This window comes from Ochlerotatus camptorhynchus, unplaced genomic scaffold, assembly GCF_037179485.1.
Source record: "Ochlerotatus camptorhynchus isolate MF236.1 unplaced genomic scaffold, CSIRO-AGI_Acam_v1.1 ptg000105l, whole genome shotgun sequence".
NCBI lineage: Eukaryota > Metazoa > Arthropoda > Insecta > Diptera > Culicidae > Ochlerotatus > Ochlerotatus camptorhynchus.
Window position 1 is genome coordinate 4809526 of NW_027040595.1, and position 22335 is coordinate 4831860.

A 22335-nucleotide genomic window follows, 5' to 3' on the forward strand; every position below is an offset into this window, starting at 1 on the left:
CAGATGGTCCAGAAAGGTCCAGAACATACACGGAACTGAAAAATTACTCAAAATTAAGTTCTTTTCACTCATCTTCCATGTTCCGTTCAATAAGCTAATTTAACAAAAATAATTACTTACTCGTGAGTATTTTCTACCCAAAATTTAGTTCAATTGACTCAAATTTGAGAATATCTCATATACTCACTGATAGCTTATTCCGTTTTTTACAACAACAAAAAGTGAGAGTGGGATGCAAAACTCAAAATTACCTAAAATTAAGTAAAAAGAATCTAAATTTAGGGTAATTTTCTAGGGGAAGTACAACCATAGAGGTAACTCTAAGACCACTGGGTACCGAAGAAAATCATTATTATTTTTGGCTCACTCAGTACCAGAACAACGGTCCCAAGCAGTCCCAAGCTATTTCACTCACCCCTGCATGTTCTGCATGAATCCACACACCCCTGATGTTATCTGTCAAACTTTCATAGCGAATCAAAACAAACATAGTGTAGTAATAGAATTTCAACTAGAATAGGGTACGTTAATCGTTTGCTTGGGACCAATAGGCTACTAAAGTGGTGAGCCAATTTAAAATCGTTAGTTTCGTATTGATTGTTGATTAAACTGAGCTTAATGCCAAATTGATTAAATTTCAAGCAAAATGGGAATAGTTCAATTTATCAGTGTAGTAATGTTCTAAAGCGGTTACTGCTTTCAAATAAGTCGACTTTTAAATGTTCTTTCCTGTGCAAAAATATTACTGTGCAATTATTTTTTTTTAATTTGGTGCCTCGTTTGGTGAAAAATGCGCAATATGATTGCATCGATTTTCAATCATTACCACGTTATACGCATCAGAAACGCTTGAGAAAACAATCACAAATCCAAGCTCACTTCATGATAGGTTTGTAATATGTTTTGCTATCGAGTGAACGAGTTTCCAAAATCACCACCATTGCTTACAAATGCAGATACGTCCCATCGAAAAAGTAATCGAGAATTGATGATGATGTATTGAGCTGTTGCTCAACAGAATAGAAGTTGCATAGAAGCATACATGTAAAAAAAAAAAACGCAACGTATCGGAATCATTCCTGAAGAAACTTAATAAAATATGCCGTCTTCCTTGGCCTACGAAGCACGCTATTGGCTATTAAAAAATTACGATGGAATAATGATTACTTTTCTATTTTATAACGAAAGTATTTCTCAATGATGGCGAATGAAATCGTAAACTGGAGCTGCCGAAGCTGAGTGATGACACCGCTTCGTGTTTTAATTTGCGCTGCACGCTATTTAAAAAAAAAACCAAATTTGGGTAGAATCCACCCAGATCGGTCAAAACTGAACCTACCCAAAAATGGGTAAACTGTGTTGGGTGTGACAAGTTGACAAATGAACAACGTCGATTGGATTCATATCAATGTTGTTCATTTGTCAACTTGTCACTCCCAACACAGTTACCCATTTTTGAGTAGGTTCAGTTTTGATAGATCTGGGTGGATTCTACCCAAATTTGGGTAGTTTTGAAATAGCGTGTGTACCTTCCGCTCAATGGTGTATATGTACAGATGATGGTGTGTGTTTTCTCCCAACGCTGTAGTTCAACGTTGTTTCGCCACAGACCTATTGGCGCTGTTATCTGTATCTATACATTCCAAAGAGTGAAGTAGGTCTGGTAGCGGTATGGTCAAACGATAACATGAAACTATTATGGGAATGATTCAAATAATCGGATGTTTTTCCTACGTATCATCCAAAAAAAGCAATACATTATTTTAAATTATATGTTATAATATTAATGGAACATTTTCGTCAATAGAGACACCCGGAAGATCATCAAGCTTTCTTCCTTCTTTCGATCAGACGTTTTCGCACTCCTGCCGATTTAGCAGAGCTTCCTTCACGAAGACCTTGCTTGGTCAGCTTGAATTCCTTCGGATGATTTTGCGACACGTTTTTAATTCCTCACATCGACGTTGTGAATCGCTGAAAAATATAAATTAAGTTATTATATTTGTAGACATACTAAAAATACTTACCCATTAACATGAAATTTCATATGAATTGTAAAAATTGTAAAAATGCATGACAAACGGCTCTATCTCGCATACAACAAGTCAACAAAAACAACTACGACATAAAAAACAAGTGTTACTACGATGAAAATAAAATATTGGTTTAAAATACTGAAAAATACTTAAGAATACTTACGGGGGATTTAAAAATATTTGATTGATATTAGGTCTAAAGTTTAGGTTGGGATGCCCCTAGTGTTTTCCTGTGGACAACCTAAAAAATCTGCCAGAAAATAAGGAAAATTGACGAAAATTTTCGAGAAAATTTTACTCAGTCTCAATAGACTGAGAGAATCCAATTCTTACTTTACTTTTCGAAGGGGACGTATCAGCTTTTGTAAACAATGCATTTGACCACCGATTTGGCGTAACTGGTAGCTCGTCCACGCATGCTTACACTACCACCAGATAGGGGCAATTTTCCTCTACCTGCTAGTTGTGTTAGAAAGCGTGTGCGAGCTACCAGTTATGCCAAATCGACGATCAAATGCATTGTTTACAGAAGCTGATACGTCCCCTTGAAAAAGTAATCGAGTTTTCTCATATTCGGGATTTTTTTCCTGGTAAAACCAGGAAAACATGAGGCAAACTTGCTCATCGCTGAGTTACCAACCGGTGAAAACTAACAATTTTAAATTGGCTCCGAGGTTCGACTGGCGATGATCGATTTCTGTACGTGGTACCTGATCAAGCGTGAACGGTGACAAAGGCGCAGAAGACGGTAGTTCTTTTGCTGGCCATTTCGCAGGATCAGAAGTTTTTTTTTAGGCCGATAAGGGGCTGTTCATAAACTACGTAGACACATTTTTTTAATTATTGGCAAACCCCCCCCCCCTCCCCCTGCGTAGACAATTGCACATACAAAATTTTTAAAATTTGTATGGGCCGTGCATAATTGTCAGCCCCCCTAAACTGTCTACGTAGTTTATGAACAGCCTCTAAAAGAAAGAACTGAACGGACACTGGAGCTGCGCTGCTTCCGGGAAAAAATCGCAGCTAGCATGCAATCAACAATCAATACGAAACTAACGATTTAAAATTGGCTCACTACTTGACTAGCCTATTGGTCCCAAGCAAACGATTAACGTACCCCATTCTAGTCGAAATTCTAGTCCTACGCAATGTTTGTTTTGATTCGCTATGAAAGTTTGACAGATAAAATGAGGGGTTATTGGATTTTCCTATGTTTCGAGGGGTGAATCGATTAGTTTGGCACCGAAGAGCGTACCAGAGCTGAGCCAAAAAGTTGAGCACGTTATTTCGGGACCTTCTAGTCTTAGAGTTACCTCTATGATGCAATTGCCTTCCCAGCACGGATAACTTGAGTGTGTCAAGTTGCTCGGTAACGATCATTTCGTGTCCTGTGCACATGGGACTCATCGTTTCCTATCGGTTTGGAGATCTGCCCATAGTATTGTTTAGTTGACCCATGAAAAGACGAATAATGGGGAGGCGAATTTCATAAGTGCTATCGTGCTATCGCGTCAATTTTGAATACGGATGTGATCATATGATGGCGATAATACAAATAAAAGCACACAATTGGTTTGAATCATCTTAGTGTCTGCAACCAAAACCTGATTATATTTTTTTTGTTAATGAACTCTGGCTTAAATCTGTTAATTATTATTAGTATAATAATATTAAGTTTGAAGGAAATATTAAAATAATCGAAGAATTCACGCGTAACATCAGAAAATTAATGCAAATGCAAATACATCTTCCATTGAATCTGTTAATTCTGGCACAAGCTAATATCATCATCTGTTGAATTGTGCTGCGAACATTTTTTAATCGGGAGGAAATTTGCTCGAGGATTTGCTTGAATTTAAGGAAATGTAAAATTTGAACACATGTCGTCACAACTGAGTGATTCCCATTTCATTTGTACGGCAATCACGGCTCTCATTATGAGTATCACTTCCTTTTAACTGTATATTGTTGCTAGAGTTGTAAACCGATATAACCCACTCAACAATCGATTTTATTCTAGTTCTGCTTTAAAGCGCATTATTAAACGAATACAGAGCACTAGATACGACATTATGTTGAACGTACAAAACGAGAGTGAAATCGATTGTCGCGAGTGGATTATTTCAGTTTCCAACTTTAGCACGACCCTAATAAAAATTGTATGGTTAATTTGCTTAACGACGTGTTCTGGGTATCATCCAAACCATTTGTGGAATAGTTCAATGATTTGGGTTATCATTCGTTTATGGTTATTTTTTATTAGGGGAGGTCTAGCATGGTGCTTCAAGAATTGTATTATAAGTATTCGCAGAATTGGTCATGTTTGTAGTATAGTAAAACATTAATGGGCGCATTTCAGAGTTTTTGAATAAATTGATTCGGTAATCGAAATTAATTACCGAGTTGATCACCGAGCACTCAGCTGTTATAATTTCGGTAATTTTTTACCGGGCTCGGCAATCTCGATTGAGTGTGTAATGAGCCTCTATTCTTCAAAATGGGTGAAATTCTACCTATCAGTTATTTAAAGTTAGCGTGTGCTAATCAAAACCGATCTTTTTATTTCAGTGCAATCAAAAGTAAACATCGATCTAGTACCACAAATATAAGTCCGTTAAATCCCGCCTGGGTTGCATTGTCTCCGTTGTCTCCCGCTTGCATTACAGACAGTGCGGGGCAACTGCATCCCACCCAGTGGAAGTGGAAAATTCAAAACCCAAACGGTCGCCATCGCGTAATTTTTGCTTGCATGTGATTTTTTGTTCAGTTACATGAGTGTTGTTGCTTAAAATTTAACGCAACGACATTATCGTAGGTTGCAGATTGTGAAAATTAACCTGAAGGTTTTATCTGCTTTTATTTAGTGAAGATACACGTTGCCATTCTGTTGAGCTAGATTTGATACAGCTAAGGACCGTTGACAACAATGGATTCCAGAGCGTCCGATGTTTTGAAGGTATTTTATGATTAATGTAATTTTTTCTGCTATTGTATTTCAATGATCGGCACTTCTAGAAACAAAGATACTTGGCAGCTCAAACCCTGCAGAAGGCAGACGAAATGCGTGAGCGAAGCCCGTTGAACGGGAAAAATGTGTCCAGAGGTCGTCAGCTGCTCTCGCCTTCAACGCTGGATCGGAACGATTCTAGTGGTGGATCGCGAAGCGATAGCGAATATTTGCAGCAACCTAGACGATATAAGGCCATAAATATAACCGAGCTGGAGGAAGATAAAACGATTCATCTGCAAGCCACACCCCAGAAAATGACCTTCGAACCGAAAGAGATGGCAGCGCGATCGACTATGGAGAAAAATTCCGCCGATCAGGCTCGCAGGAAACTTCCAATAGAACAGATGGCTCCCGAGATTCAAGCAATTTTGAACGAAAGTATTGCCCCGGAGATTCGAGAGCTGAGCGGAATGTTCGACAGGACGTCTGTGTCCAGCGATTCGGCATTGCATCTTCTACAGTCGGATGATCGCCCGGACGTGAGTCTACCGCGAACGGCGGACATGAGTCGGATGTCGGCGATGAGAGAATCGATTTCGTCCATACCACAGAAAAATGTTCAGGGAGATTTCTGGGATTTGCCGGCGGCGTCCACCCCCTTTGCGAATAGTTGGATGCAAAAGGAACTATCCCAGTTAGAGGAAATCAGTTTTCATCCGGCGGAAGGCCAACAATCTCGTCTGTTGGAAGATGAAATGGCTTGGGAGCAGGAGAATGCCATTATCCCGGAAATGAATGCAAAGAAAATGGTGAACGGTACATCGCCGGTGGAGTTGTCAAAGTTGCCGCAGAATCTTCGGAATCATGTGGACTTCTCTTGCTTCTCGGGATACCTAGCTCAAGACGACCAGGATTCGATGCATGCCACTCGAATAGAGGATAGCAGTTACTGTTCGGTAGGGGAATACTTTAACAAAATGTCGGACGATTTGAAAGGCATGATTTCGGAAAGCAGTCCTCCTCGGCGAACGCCTCACCCATTGGTGGATTTAAGTAATCTGGGTATGATGTGTAACATGTAAAATGATTGATATTGCAGTGTTAACGTGATAAAATTTCATTCTGCAGGTTCATCGGGCGAGTCGGGCGGAAAGACTCCGAACAAACCTAGAAGGAACATAACTAGTTCGACGGACATAGACAAGGAAAATTCGCTCAGTGTTTCAAAAATTATAAAAGCAATCGGTGAGTGTTTTTTTTTTTTTTTTTTCGTTAATGCAAAAGTAATGTTTAAGAAACTTAGAGATCTTTTTGTGTTTTCCCTAGATTCGATTCATGTGGGGGACACCCCGACTGCATTCATCAGTAGACTCCGGAACATGCGGAAAGGAAGAACTGAACAGTCAAATGAGCGTCCTAGTGTGCCACCATCCTTAAAGCAACCAGCGCAGGCTGCAGAGTTGTACAAGACTGCATCGCTGAAGACTGATATGGCTTCGGTAACAAAATCCCCGTCCTTTATTCGTGATCTGAGCGAGGCGAAATCACGTCCTAATTCTGATAATCTCTCCGATACGGCAAGCTTCACTGAGTCACTGCTGGAGTCTTCCGCTTTTGTTCCGATCGATCATCGTATAATGACAACATCCAGTCCGAAGCTAGGCAATTCCGTTCCACCATCAGTAGCAAAGTCCATGCAGAGTGAAGTCGACGGGACGTATCGTGTCTCGACTGCGAAAAAACCACTTGTGAACACGTATCGAGTCTCAACGGCGACAAAAATGTCCGAGGATCAACTTGAGCTGCCACCAATTCCAAAGGTTCGGTCACCTCGTAAATGTCAGAAGCAAATACTTCTAGATGTTCCTCCTGTGAAACCGAGTCGCAAAAGAAGATCAAGTTCAGCGACCCGCCAGGAACTTATGGAAAATGAAGAGAAGCGCTTGGATACAATCCAGACTAATCAAAAACGGTCCCGATCGCCAACAAATATGGCAGAGTTGAAGGCAGTGTCCAATCACTTGACGGTCTACACTGAAACGCCAAAAAGTACCATCCCTTCGCAGCGTGCAGTGCAGCCGAAACTGAACAGGTCGTTCCTTTCACCGGAGCCTCGTCAGCGTGACGTTTATGCAGACAAGTCACCATTCACCTCACCTAAATCGGTTGCTTCTTCAAGCGATGATCTGAGGGGAACCGATCGAGTCGCCTATTCCGAACCATCCAAGTCACCTAAAAGGTACAATTTACTTAGTTCCGCTAGATCAGCTTCTCAGTTCTCAGTTACGAATAGTGAATACAGCCACAAGGACGGGACACTCCCTCTAAAAGCCACGCATTCGGAGATTTCCTGGGGAAGCACGAAGCTTAGGAAAAACGAGAAGAAATCAATGCAAATCAAAAACATCTCCAATAAGAAATTGGTTATCAAAGCCTGCATTACAGGGCCCGGTTTTCAGCTGTGCGGGACAGAGCATGTCTTAACGCTTCACAGTCAGGAGTGCCGTACAATCACGGTTGACTTCTGCCCCACCGTCATTGGTCCAGCAGTTGGTCTTCTCAGCTTCCAACCGTCGCATGACAACTACGCTCATCAACGTGCCGTGTCACTCTTCGGTTATGGTGGCGAGGCATCCATTCGAATCGAAGGGATCCAGAAAGGACCTACCGGTCCCTACTTGGAACTCGGTCAAGCCCGCAATCTAGGACGTCCTCTTGAGAAATCTTTCACTCTCTATAATAAAGGAAATCTACCGGCATTTGCCCGGATCGGAATTGACAAGAAGAAAGTCGATCAGACCTTCCTGGCCTCCGCAGTGTTCGTTCAGCCACAAAAGGTCATCATTCCTCCGAACACGTACGTCCACGTCAATGTTATCTTCAAACCACGTCGCCAAGAAATTGCCAAAATTCTCCAGAAACAAGTCGACGTCCTCTCGATTACGAATCTTCACATTATGTGGGGCGATGAGGCCACCCGTCATCGTATTCGTCATATTATCAACCTTATCAAACGGAACGATCTGCAGGAAAACAATCTCACCCCGTTGGAATCCGTGTGCGAAACTTTCCCGAACGAACGTGAGTTCAGCGAACTGGAACGCTTTACGGAAAATGTTTTCCAAACCATTCACGAACTGTTTCTCACCTTCCGCGAGTACGAGTTGGTCCTGACGGTGGATCGGGCCTTGGATGAAACCATGATCGACTTCACGCTGACCGACGACAGTAGTGCACTGTTCAAAACAATGTGCGTTTCTTCGGATGCAGGTTCGCCTCGTCTGCCGGAGGACATCTCCCCGGCCGTACTAATGGCAAAAAGGGAGAGCGGTGAATCGTGGAGTGTCCGGCCGACCTTCATCGAGTTTACATCCACCGAACGCACCAAGCAGTTTGTTATCAAAAGCAACTTCTACACGACGCAGTTCTTTGAACTGAACTCAAATTTTCGCCCGCTGTTCAAGTTCTCGCCAATGGAAGGACAGATCCGTCCCGGGCAGGAAGTGATCGTCAATGTCAACTTCCACATGGGACCACCGACGCAGCAGCAGATTTTGATCGTGGTAAGTGCAATACTTTGATTATAGGGAGCTGCCTCAAATTGAAACCGCGCATATTGCTATTTGCAGGTTTACATTGAAAACGAAAAGATCACCCTTCCGGTTTACGTCCGCCATGGGAATCGACGGGAGATCGGTGCTGCGCATTGAGGCCCATGACTGCTGTTTAGAATTTTAAAGTATACATTATTTGATAGATTTCCGTTCGTTATTTATTTGTGCTTGCGTATTGCTTGCACAGTGATTGATCCAGTGCACTAATCGATATTTGCGTTTTCCTTGTAGGTATTAAACTAACAACAATACGTTCTTGACTGAAAGTTACAATTTTATATGTCCGAAAGTTCCTTAAAAGTTACAAGGTCGAAAATATAGTTAAAGTTAGTATTGTAGGTACCTGAGTCATGTTTGTATGGCAGATTACAACCCCTGGTCCTTACATCTCTTTGGATTTGTGTTGAGATCCCTATAATAACTGTGCCAATTTTGATTGTCCAAAATGGTTCTACGACATTTCCGGAAATCTATTTCGTGGTACACACTTAATTTTATTTGCCGAATCTCAGCAATTTTTACCGAGATCTCAGCAAAAGTGAAGTTTGGTTGCTGAGTCTCAGAATATGTTCTGTTGAATCTCAGCAAACAAGCGTTATGTTTGCTGAGACCTAAAGACCGTTCCGATAATTATAAATACACTAACGATGAACCGTAATTTCAAACTGCGTAATATTTCACAAAATTTTGGCTGCATCCTGATGTTTACATCCTACTCTAAACACGTGTTGTCAGTTTTTTTTTTTATATTTTGCAAGGAAATGCGAAAACGGATTGTGCACAAATGGTGTACCGTGAATGGACTTTTCTTAAGAAAACTTGCTAGGGAGGATGATGCATTATGGAAGTATGAAGAATCATGCACTTTCGAAGATTCTCCGAGACGTGGAAGAAAACCTGGCCCCGTTGACCCTGCAATCGACCGGAAGATAAGAGATCGTTTTAAGCAGCATCCATCAGCATCAGTGCGAGATGTAGCGGAAACAGCAGCAACCAAAACGAAGCAAAAGCAGGCTGCATTCGTGAAGACGAGAGCTCGGAAGCTGTACGACTCAATGCTGGGGAAAAAAATCGGGGTGCATAGTCATGGATGATGAGACATACGTGAAACTCGATTATCAGACTGCCAGGACCGCAGTTCTACCACAGACAAACAAACATTACGCATTGAATATTTCTCATTATAAATCATCATCGCTAAAACATAACCGCCATCTGTTGAGTACACTGTAGTGGGCACTACGCTGAACAGATGGCGGTAGTGTGTAAACGTCAAACGCAAGGGACCTACGACACCAAATACGATACTTTTAAATTGTCCGTTAAATGCGTGTTCGATGAACAACTTGCGAGAGTTATGTCTGTTTGTCTGTGGTTCTACCAACAGGTGGAAACTAACGATTTTAAATTGGCTCACTACTTGGCTAGCCTATTGGTCCCCAGTACATCTATGCTGTCGTTATACGCATTACTGACCCATGTTCAATGCAATTCTTATGCACAGTGGAACTCTTATGCGTATAACGGCTGTATAAGCAACAATAAATACGAAACAAACGAGTTTAAAGGCCAAAACGCAATGTGGACGGAAGCGGAACGGAAACGGAAAGTTTGACAGTTGTCACAAATGACATCAAGACGCCTAACCGAAGTCGATTTGATTCTAACTAGTTTTTAATCCGACAAGTATAGGCTTACTCAGAACGGGCTTTTCCGCTTCCGCTGTCATTGCGTTTGAGCCTTAAATTGGCTCACTACTTGACTAGCCTATTGGTCCCAAGCAAATCGATTTAGGTACCCCATTCTAGTTGAAATTCTACTACTACACAATGTTTGTTTTGATTCGCTATAAAAGTTTGACAGATAAAATGAGGGGTCCGTGGATTTTCCTATGTTTCGAGGGGTGAATCGATTAGCTTGGGACCGAAGAGAGTACCAGAGCTGAGCCAAAAAGTTGAGCAAGTTATTTCGGGAGCTTCTAGTCTTAGAGTTACCTCTATGGTTATACACTTTTCTTCGGGTCCTTCTGGTCTTGGAGTTACCTATATTTTACAAGGACTAAGATGTGTTCCTTTGATTACTGCAAGGGGTGGTCACTCTACACACTTATTTTGCGCCAACATTTTCCTCAGTGTGTTTGCTTGTGAATAATGCCTTGTGTGACAACCCGGTATTTTAACAGCTCTTGTTTTTGTTTTGTTTTTCAATGTTTTCAAAAACGACACGAACTCCAGTTGGGACTACACACTGCAAAGGATGAGCTCCGTTGCTACACGATCCTTCCATCTTCAGCGAAAGGCCGACCCCGCACAACGAACTTCAATCATTAGTCAACCAACCCTTCTGGGAGCCGGCGGAGGAAACGGATTTGCACGGAATTTTTCACCGCCCGAGTATCATCCGTGGGAAAACTGGAAACCAACACCGGCCGGAACACACGTCGGACTGATGAAGGACGCACCGCTGACCCGAAACGGACCAGCCAACTAAACTAAATGCTGACTATTTAAAGCTGGATTGTCATTCACGAGACGGACCGAATAGTCGTGGATCACCTGTGTTAACATGGAAAGTCGAGGGTTTTTAAAGGGTGTCCCACATCAAATTGCATCACGCAAGAAACGCTATAGAAAATTACCCATTGGGTATTTTCTCTTGAAAATTTGGATAGAAGTAGTTTAGAGTGTATTGTTTACACTGTATTTTAACGCTGACAGTTTTTCGAAAGTTGGAACAAATGGCGTCACCCGAAAAGCAACGTCGCGAATTGATTTTGCGCGCATCTGGAAAATCCTCAACTCTCTCATCGGGACATCGGAAAACAACTCGGAATCGTGCAGTCAACGGTGAGTCGTGTGATTAAACGTTACTACGAAACTCTGAGCATCGAACGGAAGGAGAAATGTGGTCAGAATGGATGTTCTATTAGTGATCAGGATCACAAGCGTGTCGTGAAAGCGGAATTCCAACGCTTCGGTCAGGGATGTGGCCAAAAAGTTGAATGTGTCCAAGTCTTTCGTTCAGAGAGCCAATGACCGGGAGGGACTGCATACGTACAAAGTGCAGAAGCACAAACGAAGTGACAGACGGAGCGGCTCGAAAACTTTGGTGACTAACCTTCTATTGCAATTTTTCAGTGTACCACATGGCAACACCAGTACTACTGGATTGTACCACATGGCAACACTACTATTGGATTGAACTAGCATTTTCACCAAATGTACTAGAATATTCTGGTTCTATCTCTTTCACTCTACTCAAAACTGAAATGCATAAAAAAATGACAAAATGATACGCACTCTTTGCACACTGTCAAAGAATCATTGTACACAAAATCAACTTTGTTCAAATCAAAACGAAAAAACTAACCCATCTGGTGGATGATGGCACAAGCTTCCAAGAAAATTCTATTACAGTGAACCACATTATTTTAATCGATTTCTTCGCCAGTAAGTCGTCTGTCACTTCGTTTGTGGCAGAAGGCTCCAAATCGTGACGAATGGTAAAATACGGTGGGAAAGTCACGGGCCCGGAAACTGTACACCCAGATGCTGACGAAGCCTCATTGTCTCATCATGGATGAAGGCGGACTTCCGGCAGTTTCCGGGGCTACTGTTCTTCACCGCCCAGCACAAGTTTGATGTTTCGGAGGAAGTAAGGAAGCAGAAACTTTCAAAGTTTGCCAAGAAATACATGATTTGGCAAGCGATCTGCTCAAAGGAGAGCGCCGTTCGTAACTACCGGGACTATAAGCCGTACAGAATAAGCTGCAGCCAGATGTTCTACAGAACCTAATAAGTGGAGTTAAGCGTAAGGCGCTAGCGTACGGTTATGGTATTGAAGTTGAATGAAATAAATATGCCGTAAGCTTATTCATGGGTTTTATTTTATTGTCTGAAAGTGTGAAAAGGATCGGTCAACTAGGTAATTTCACGCCACTGCGTCCTAGCAAGAAGTACGGTCGACTTGTTTCGCGCTCCGTTGTTTTGGAAGTTTTTCGGTATTCGCTTGATATAAATTATCAGTTTTTTTTCTCACTAAGTGACTCCTGGCATAGTTCCCGGTAAATTGATCGAAAAGTGAGTTTTTTTTAGTAGAAAGTGTCATTTTCGGAAAGATTAACCCGTGCTATTGGAAATTCGCAAGCAAATTTGGGCATCATCGTTGCGTGGTCACGCATACGCGCTTACGCATACCCGCGCACGTATCATCATCATCGAGTGTGAGCACCCGTTTCTACATCTACATCGTTCATCAATCATCGTGCGCCTGTGTGCACTGAGTGCCGCGCCTCGATCAAGTGCACCACAGCGAAGGTCATCCACGCTGCGCGTCGCTTCCCAGCCATCTGTGTAAACGCCTACACATATAACGCTCGGTGGTAGTAGTATAGGATTATCAGATAAGTTTTTGTTTTTTTTTTCTTGTTTCTTTTACTATCCCATTAGTTAAATTTTCATTTTGTATTTCTGTGTTTGTAGTGTTTTCTGTGTATTGTGTCTGTGCGTTCAGTGGGAGAGCGTTTTGCGCTCCCACTAGTTGAACAAAATGGATGTTTTGTCAGAAGACAACATGGATGACCATTCATCTCAGAAGAATGGTGATGTCATCCCTGGTTCGTCGTCTCAGTCTGTCCATGGGCAGGCTGAGAAAAGCTCCAGATTGCGGGCCTACCCGAATGACTCGACTGGCCCATGGGTTGTCTATTTTCAGCCCAAAAACAAACCCTTGAATGTTGTTCAGATATCTGATGATCGGACAAAGCGATTCTCTGCCGTGACCGAAATAACGAAGGTTAGGCACAACAAACTTCGTGTGACCGTCGCTAACCTGAAACAGGCCAATGAAATTGCTGTTTCCCAATTTTTCACACTAGAATATAGGGTGTACATTCCAGCCTCTGATGTGGAGATCGAAGGCGTGGTCACTGAGGCGAGTCTGAACCCCGAGATACTGGAGAAGCAAGCGGTTGGCCGATTCAAGAACCCCTTGCTTCCTCCGGTAAAGATACTGGCCGTTCATAACAATAATTGCGATGCATTTGCCCTCTGTGAAACATGGCTCTCTTCAGAAATTGATCTCCCTTTTTATGATTTTAACATTATTCGATTGGATCGTGAGGATTCACGTGGAGGAGGGGTACTTTTGGGGATTGAAGTTGTCGCATGTCAGGCTACCATTAAAGGTAAGAGCCTTTGTATTGCTTCTGTATATATTGCTCCTAGAGTCTCTGTTAATCGCAAACAACTTTTCGACATATGTGCGGTACTTCCCGCTCCATGGTTGATCATGGGAGATTTTAACTCCCACGGTACAGGCCGATGATAACCGTTCTACTTTGATTTATGATCTCTGCGACAACTTCAACATGACAATACTTAACAATGGAGAAGTAACACGTTTGGCTGGTCCATCCTCGAATGGTAGCAGATTAGACCTCACCTTTTGCTCCAATTCACTATCGTTGGATTGCACTTGGCATGTAATCCAGGATCCGCATGGTAGTGATCATCTGCCGATCAAAATTTCGATTGCCAGTGGGTTCAACTCGTCAGAATCCGTTAACGTCGCGTATGATCTAACCCGTAACATCGATTGGACTAAGTTCCAATCCGCGATAGACGATACAGCATCGTCAGTGGAAGAGCTTCCGCCGTTTTAGGCATATAATTTCCTCTCTAATCTCATCGTCGACAGCGCACTTCAAGCTCAAACACGACCGGTGCCGCGATCGTCAATCCGTAAGAAAACACCATCGCTCTGGTGTGATCAACAATGCACGGAGGTTTACCGTAAAAAGTCCGACGCGTTTAAACTTTTTCGGAAACGCGGAACACGCGAGCATTTCGACGCATACACATCTCTTGAACGCGAACTCAAGAGCCTCATCAAGGCCAAAAAACGGGGTTACTGGCGGCAGTTTGTAGACGGATTGTCGCGCGAAACGTCTATGAATACGCTTTGGAGTACGGCGCGAAGAATGCGTAACCGGTCTACTAACAACGAAAGCGAGGAATGCTCGGATCAATGGATTCTTAAATTCGCGCGAAAAGTGTGTCCGGATTCCGTGCCGTCGCAGTTGATTCCTCGCGAAACCGCGAATTCGGTAGACGAAATCAGTCAGCCTTTTTCAATGGTCGAACTTTCACTCGCTCTCCTTTCGTGTGGCAATTCTGCCCCGGTATCTGATAGAATCAAGTTCAACTTGCTGAAAAACCTCCCAGACGTCGCTAAGAGGCGCATGTTGAACTTGTACAATCAGTTCTTGGAGTGCAATATTGTTCCCCACGATTGGAGACGAGTAAGGGTGATAACCATTAAAAAGCCTGATAAACCCGCGTCGGATAACAATTCGTATCGGCCCATCGCGATGCTGTCGTGTATTCGGAAATTGATGGAGAAAATGATCCTTTTTCGCCTCGACAAATGGGTTGAGACGAACCACCTTCTTTCAGATACTCAATTTGGTTTCCGTAGGGGTAAGGGAACGAACGACTGTCTCGCATTGCTTTCCTCGGAAATTCAGTTAGCTTTTGCTAAGAAAGAGCAAATGGCTTCTGTGTTCTTGGATATAAAGGGGGCTTTTGATTCAGTATCCGTTGAAGTTCTTTCAGAGAAACTCCACGCTTGTGGATTGTCTCCATTAATGAATAATTTTTTGTACAATTTGCTGTCAGAAAAACATATGAGCTTTTCTCATGGAAACTCTACAGCTTTTCGATTTAGCTACATGGGTCTCCCCCAAGGCTCATGTTTAAGCCCCCTTTTGTACAATTTCTACGTTAGAGAAATTGACAATTGTCTTAATGACAATTGCACGTTGAGACAACTTGCAGATGACGGCGTAGTGTCTATCACAGGGCCAAAAGAGGTTGACCTGCAAGGACCCTTACAGGATACCTTGGACAATTTGTCTACTTGGGCTATTCAGCTGGGTATCGAATTCTCCACGGAGAAAACTGAGTTGGTCGTTTTTTCTAGGAAGCATAGCCCAGCACAACCAAAGCTTCAACTTTTGGGTAAACCGATCACTCATTCCATGTCTTTTAAATATCTCGGGGTCTGGTTCGATTCCAAATGCACCTGGAGATCCCACATTGAGTATCTGAGACGAAAATGCCAACTAAGGATCAATTTCCTTCGATCAATTACCGGAACGTGGTGGGGAGCCCATCCACAAGATCTTCTGACGTTGTACCGGACAACGATTTTATCGGTTTTAGAGTACGGTAGTTTTTGCTTCCAGTCGGCAGCTAAAACGCACATCATCAAGCTGGAACGGATCCAGCATCGTTGTCTTCGTATCGCGTTAGGATGCATGCACTCGACTCATACTATGAGTCTCAAAGTGCTGGCGGGCATGTTGCCACTATCCGTCCGTTTTTCAGAGTTATCTCTGAGGCTCCTCACCCGTTGCGAAGTAATGAACCCACTGGTGATCGAAAATTTTGAGAAGCTTCTGGAGCTAAATCCTCAAACATGTTTTATGACTTTGTACTACCTATATTTAACACAGGATGTCAGCCCTTCAAGAAATATTCCCAATCGTGTAGTCTTCTCCGATTTCGGCAATTCAGTGAATTTTGATTTATCTATGACGCAGGAAATCCGCGGAATTCCAGAGCATCATCGTCCTATGATTGCTCCGTCATTATACGCTGCAAAGTTTGGCCATGTTGATTCTACAAGAACGTTTTTCACAGATGGATCTCTAATAGAGGAGTCCGCTGGTTTTGGTGTATTTAATGAATTTCATAGCGCCTCTCGAAAACTTGAAGCTCCTTGTTCTGTGTATGTGGCTGAACTGGCAGCAATTCACTACACTTTGGAAACTATTGCTTCACTTCTTCCAGACCACTACTTTATTTTTACGGAAAGTCTCAGTTCTGTCGAGGCTATAAAGCACTTCTCGTATTTTCTCTTGAAAATACGAGAACTGCTTAGTGCTTTATCCGTGCGCTCTTTCATCATCACCTTCGCGTGGGTCTCTTCGCATTGCTCAATTTTGGGCAATGAGAAAGCGGATTCACTTGCGAAGGTGGGCGCTATGGAAGGCGACATTTCCAGAACAACATGTGAAAAGGGCATACAAGCTTTTTGTAAACAAACCTTTGTAGGCCCTTTTCTCACCAACCGAGGGTCGCCCACGCAAACCAGCAATATCATCGGGAAGAAGAAAGTGTCCCCTACCCGGTGATGTTAAAGGTTTGCGTTGGTGTCATATGGGTGGCGAGAAAAGGGCATAAGAAGGTTTGTTTACAAAAAGCTTGTATGCCCTTTTCACATGTTGTTCTGGATTTATGATCGACAAATCGCCTATACTGAATGTTTCTCTATTTATCGTCAGCAGTCACCCGTTAGCTGGCAACATCAATGGAGTGAAGGGAGCTTGGGACGATGGCTACATTCAATTATCCCTAAGGTGTCGAAGTTTGCATGATTCAAAGGGTTGGACTTGGGTCGAGACTTCATACGCGTGATGTCTCGTCTCATGTCCAATCACTATTGTCTAAACGCTCACTTGTTCCGTGTGGGGTTGGGAGACAGCAATCTCTGTGAATGTGGACAAGGTTACCAGGACGCTGATCACATCCTTTGGTCTTGTGCGGAGTATCGTGGAGTCAGATCACATTTTTATGATTCCCTTCGGGCTCGAGGTAGACAACCTAATGTTCCAGTTCGGGATATTTTGGCTAGACGCGATCTGGAGTTTATGAAACGCATATATGTTTACTTTAAGGATATTAACCTTAGATTGTAAGGTTGATTAACCTTGTGTTTAGTTTGTGCTTTGTACGTCTGGGTTTTTTTTTTTCAATGTTTGTTTTCAAGATGAATAGAAATAATTTCATGCTTTAGGATTAATTAAATAGTTGTATCGTAAACCACATTTAAAACCTCCTTCTTCCCTTTTCCCATCCAAAAAATTGTAAATCTCCACTAACCTCGAGACGACCGCGAGTACTCGGTCCAGTTCCTGTAACTTTAAATTTAAGACAGTAATAATGTATAACGCAAAGGATAACTAGGCTCTGTAAAGTTTATTCGATTAAGCCTGTACAAATAAAGTAATTACAAAAAAAAAACTAGGTAATTTCTACAGCGTTTTTTTCCCTGATGCAATTTGATATGGGACACCCTTTACAATACGATAGCTCACGCAAGATTCGGATTTGTTTTAGCACAAAAATACTCCAGCATACATCTCAAGTGTAAATTTATTATACTCATACTCTAGTGCATTTGCTCCACTTATAAGAAATTTCCTTTGTTTTTATTTGCGTAGAACAGTTAACATTAATTCCTACTGTGTTCAACGAACAATACAAATATTTATACGGTATTTCAAGTTATCAATTATTTTTCAATTTCAATTTCTACGCTGCTGGTCTATGTCGCTCATCTATTACTCTCATATTCCTGTGTAGGTAGGTACCTAATCATTTTTTGAGCAAGCTCTTCCTTCGAATCTTCATTACCGCACAAACGCTAGCTGTCATTCGTAGGATACTAAAAATAATGCACAACTTTTTAATGGTCGGTTTTCTTCCCTTCGTTCGTTCGTGAAAAAAAGAAACTAAATCAAATTTGTAACACAACGACGACGAGGACGGGATGGTTTGGTGGTTTGAACAGTAAGCGAAAATTGAATTTCGCCCCTTCCCCAAGGACAACCCGCCCAGGTCTAATCGCTTTAATCGTTTCGGTTCGACCTAACTTTGTTTCGGACGCAAACGTTAAATAAGTGGCCTCTAGTGTGGGATTCGGAAAACACGCTGACCAGCGGAAAGTTTTTAGCTTCTTTTTTTTCTTCTTCAAATGATCAAGGAGGAAATTTGCTTTTCCGTCGGTTTGGGATCCACTCTTCCGGTTTGCGTTCGTTGGAGCCGTTTATCTTATGCCTGTTGGAAAAGGACCGGTTTTTGCGGGCCAACTTTCGTTTCGCTTCATGTGTCTTCGCATGTCGTATGCAGGGGGTTTTTTTTCTATAATTTGTTGTTTGCAGCTTTTATGATAATTATTGATGTTGGTATATGGAGGAGATTGATTTCATTTAGGACGCTTAGTGATTATTTCATGTATGGTTGGTGCTTGCTTGTTCTTGGTTTATCTTAAAACACTACTATATGGATTGCTACACATGCGGTTGGTTATCTAAAGCTATACGGTAAAATATATATGCGTATATAACACTGGCGTGCGAAAAACGTTCGCACGACGAATGTGGATTCCTGATTGATTACTGGGCGTGTGGTGTTCTACATCGGGGTGGTGCAACTTCCATCTCAACTAGACTCGTTTCTTCGATTCGCACTTTTCGATTGAAAAATCACGGATTCACATTAATACAAGTGGATGAGGTAATATTCTGTTTTTATCTACCATTCGCCATACTGATTTGATGTTTGATACATGATTATCTGGCACGTTTAGACGTCTAGAGTGTAAGGATTTTACTGCTGGTGCTGATTGCTTGTAAGCAAGTGTCAAATTTGGTCTAGTTTGTGATACCTGCTCTGTTCACTTGGAATACGTAATACTGAACCGTTGATCTAATATATTTTTTGTTCTGTGGGTGATACAATTATGTTTACCATGTTCTCAAAACCTCGTTAATTCGATTCTTTGTCGTTTGCTTGCATCACGGTTGATCGACTGAGTCAATCAATCGTCTATGATTGTTCCGATATCGAAACCGTATTTTCAGTAGGATTATGTTTAAAGATATCCAAAACCGTTCTAGGCACACCGTCTTTTCTATTTTTTTTTTTCATACATCATTTCAATAGCCGATTTCGTTGACGATTTGCTAAACTCTAAACAAAAACTCAGTAAAGAAAATGGAAGTCATCATCAAGTCGAAAAAAAAACATTGAAAACTATTAATTCGGTAAAATTGCGGAGGAAATGGTCAGTACGCATACAATAAAGTGACCAGCAGACAGCTAGGACGATGAACTACAAACATAGTCAAATAGACATTACATTTAGACCTGTGCGCCGGTCCTTTCATCGGCGGTGGCGGCGGCGGCGTGGGAACCGTTTTTGCATCGGTAAATTAATTATTACCTATTCGCGATATATTCCACGTAAAGTTGACCGACAATACAAAACCATCCATGGACCTTACTGACTACCATAGCCATTACTATTAAATTATCAAACCATAAGTAAAAAGGTAGTTTGCTTTCCGAAAATGTATGGAGAAAACAAGAATTTTGAATGGTAATGGTTCTTAACAACCCATTATTTGTAAGGTTCACTTCCAAAAACACATTATACATAAGGTTAAAACTTTATCACACAAACGTTCACGTAAAGTTCCACAACCATTTCAGTTAAAGGTTAGCAGTGATTATAAACAATTTTTAACCATTTTCGGTAAGGTCAAGATATGGTTTGCATTTATGCGGGTAACTCAACCCGGGGACAACTTGACAACTCCAGTATATTGCCGTGTACCACGACAATTTGGTGCAAGGGGGGGGGAGGTGGCTGTCAAATACGAACAATCGTCGCCTACCTCGCATAACCGGGGACGGGACTTGACAATCGGGTAGCGATTTCGAGCCAATTTGCTGTCAAATCAGTGCCAGTTTCTGATTGGTCGATTTGACAGTAGCAATCGTGGAATAAAAAGGACAGAGGGATCGCATCAATCTGGCTGGCAGTGATATATTGTTTATATATGCGAAAGAAAAGTTGAAACATTGAGTGCACTGCGTTTTTTAAGTGATGGATATTGTTGTTTGTTTATGGTTATTTTTATTTTGTTGAGCAAAAATGATGTACAAGCTGCTTAACTGTGGTCGAAACTCGGAATAAAATCCAAATTAAAATAGATTTTTTTTTACATTCCTGGCATCATTGGTCAACTCCGTCAAACACCACGCACAACTTTCCAAAGGGCATTCTTCAAAAACATTAAAAAGAGTGAGAAACTCGATTGTCAAGTCCCGTCCCGGCGCATAACTGGTTCCAAACGTAAACAAGCCATAAGAAACCTACAGGGTTTGTTTACGTTTGGAACCAATTTCATACAAGAATGATCAGTACGTGGATTTGACAGCACGTCACCCCCAGGTTTGGTGCTGCGGGTTTTGTCAAACTCACAAGTTTCAGAAGTGTTATCTGAATAGGGCGAATGCAGAAATGATGTACAGGAAATAAACGGTTTAAAATTCATCTTATTGTCACGCGCCCCCCAACCCGGAACGCGCGTGTGGTACACGTTAAGTCCGACGTCAAAACTAACATTAGTGACATAGAAAGTGGATGCCAGCTATAAATGTCATTTTGATTTTCACAATTCATAATCAGTTTATGAAACTTTTTTTATGTAGTCTCGTCTCGTCTTTGAGCAGAACAGAACCAAATGCTTAAACATGCACACTTAGAAATACCTAATTTTGCACGTGACGGAATCCATCTTTGACGCAAAGGATGAGAAGTAACCAAACATGTCATTTAAAATTAAGTACTCCGAGACTGAAACATTCGAAAGTACGTTTGATTGAGCTGAATTTTGCGCTCAACTTTATGTCAAAATTGACGCTCGTATACTGCCGTTCTACGCATAACTGTCCCATGTTCTATGCAATCGTTATGCACCGTGGGTCTCTCTCCGTATAACGGCAGTATATGCCAGTCTCAGAGCACCTAAATTTACATCAATTTTTCTAAGTGTGTATGATTGTTAAAACGAAAATATGTGGTTGTCATCGAATTAATCGAAACAAATGAAAATTGAGCGCGCATACTTTCGGTGATTGCGATGCTATTGCTATTATCGTTGATGATGAACAAAGGAAGCAAACAAAGAGTGTTATTATTACAGTATTTCCCCGCTTATCCGACAAATTTGTGGCCGGATTAGTGAGGTTGATCTGATAATCTGACTGTCAAATCCATACAAAACAATGGTACCAACCTAACACTGTAAAAAATATCCATAAGAGACCGTGATGTTGGAGTATCGAGTCGGCGGATTAACGAGAGCCGGAGTGGGGGGACACTATTTACGCTGTTAGTACTGCATAATGTACAATTTGAGGTACTAGCTTAAAATAGTACAACCGGTGGAAACTAACGATTTTAAATTGGCTTACTACTTGAATAGCCTATTGGTCCCAAGCAAATCGATTAACGTACCCTATTTTAGTCGAAATTCTAGTACTACACAATGTTTGTTTGGATTCGCTATGAAAGTTTGGCAGATAAAATGATGTGCCCATTCTTTGTTAAATTAAATACGGTGCGCATATAATTTTATGCTTACGTGACCGATACGCTGTATCGAGGCACCACGCCACGGCAAGTGCACTGCAGTTCAATCGATCGCTGAGTACAAAGTTCTATACGCGAAGTATTGATTATTTTGTCACGCTGACTTCAGCATAAGTCACTCCAGAAGTCACCCCACAAATGCACAATGTAGCGCAACAAAGGGCCACCTATTTAAGGCCAACGAAATTGATTAATAAAGCAGTTGCGTTCTAAAGTCTATTTAGTACAAGTACTTATAGCCTCTACGCTCTTATTAGGGATCCCTCTGGGTAGTCCCTGTTTGATACCGTTTAGGTTCCCTATCACCAGAAGGTCCCGAAGAAACGTGCTCTTTCTTTTGGCTCATGCACCCCTCGAAAAATAAGAAAATCCACGAACCCCTCATTTTCTCTGTCAAACTTTCATAGTGAATCAATACAAACATAGTGTAGTACTAGAATTTCGACTG

The 22335-nt window shown here is 41.8% G+C and overlaps 1 protein-coding gene across 1 annotated transcript; it reads left to right on the forward strand.

The window, feature by feature from the left end:
• The first annotated feature begins 4744 nt into the window (after window positions 1-4744).
• spd-2 (spindle defective 2) lies at window positions 4745-8850 on the forward strand. The gene is made up of 5 exons (XM_065219471.1): window positions 4745-4992; window positions 5052-6048; window positions 6115-6231; window positions 6313-8549; window positions 8616-8850. Exons 1-5 carry the CDS (start codon window positions 4963-4965, stop codon window positions 8694-8696), a joined length of 3462 nt encoding a protein of 1153 aa, XP_065075543.1. The 5' UTR covers window positions 4745-4962; the 3' UTR covers window positions 8697-8850.
• The last annotated feature ends 13485 nt before the right edge of the window (window positions 8851-22335 follow it).

Excerpts from the sequence above, each read along its gene's own strand:
- spd-2 (XM_065219471.1), top strand. The coding sequence starts at position 4,963 with ATGGATTCCAGAGCGTCCGATGTTTTGAAG. Across the intron at positions 6,049-6,114 it reads GGTGGATTTAAGTAATCTGG|GTTCATCGGGCGAGTCGGGC; the intron begins GTATGATGTGTA and ends TTCATTCTGCAG. Across the intron at positions 8,550-8,615 it reads AGCAGCAGATTTTGATCGTG|GTTTACATTGAAAACGAAAA; the intron begins GTAAGTGCAATA and ends TGCTATTTGCAG.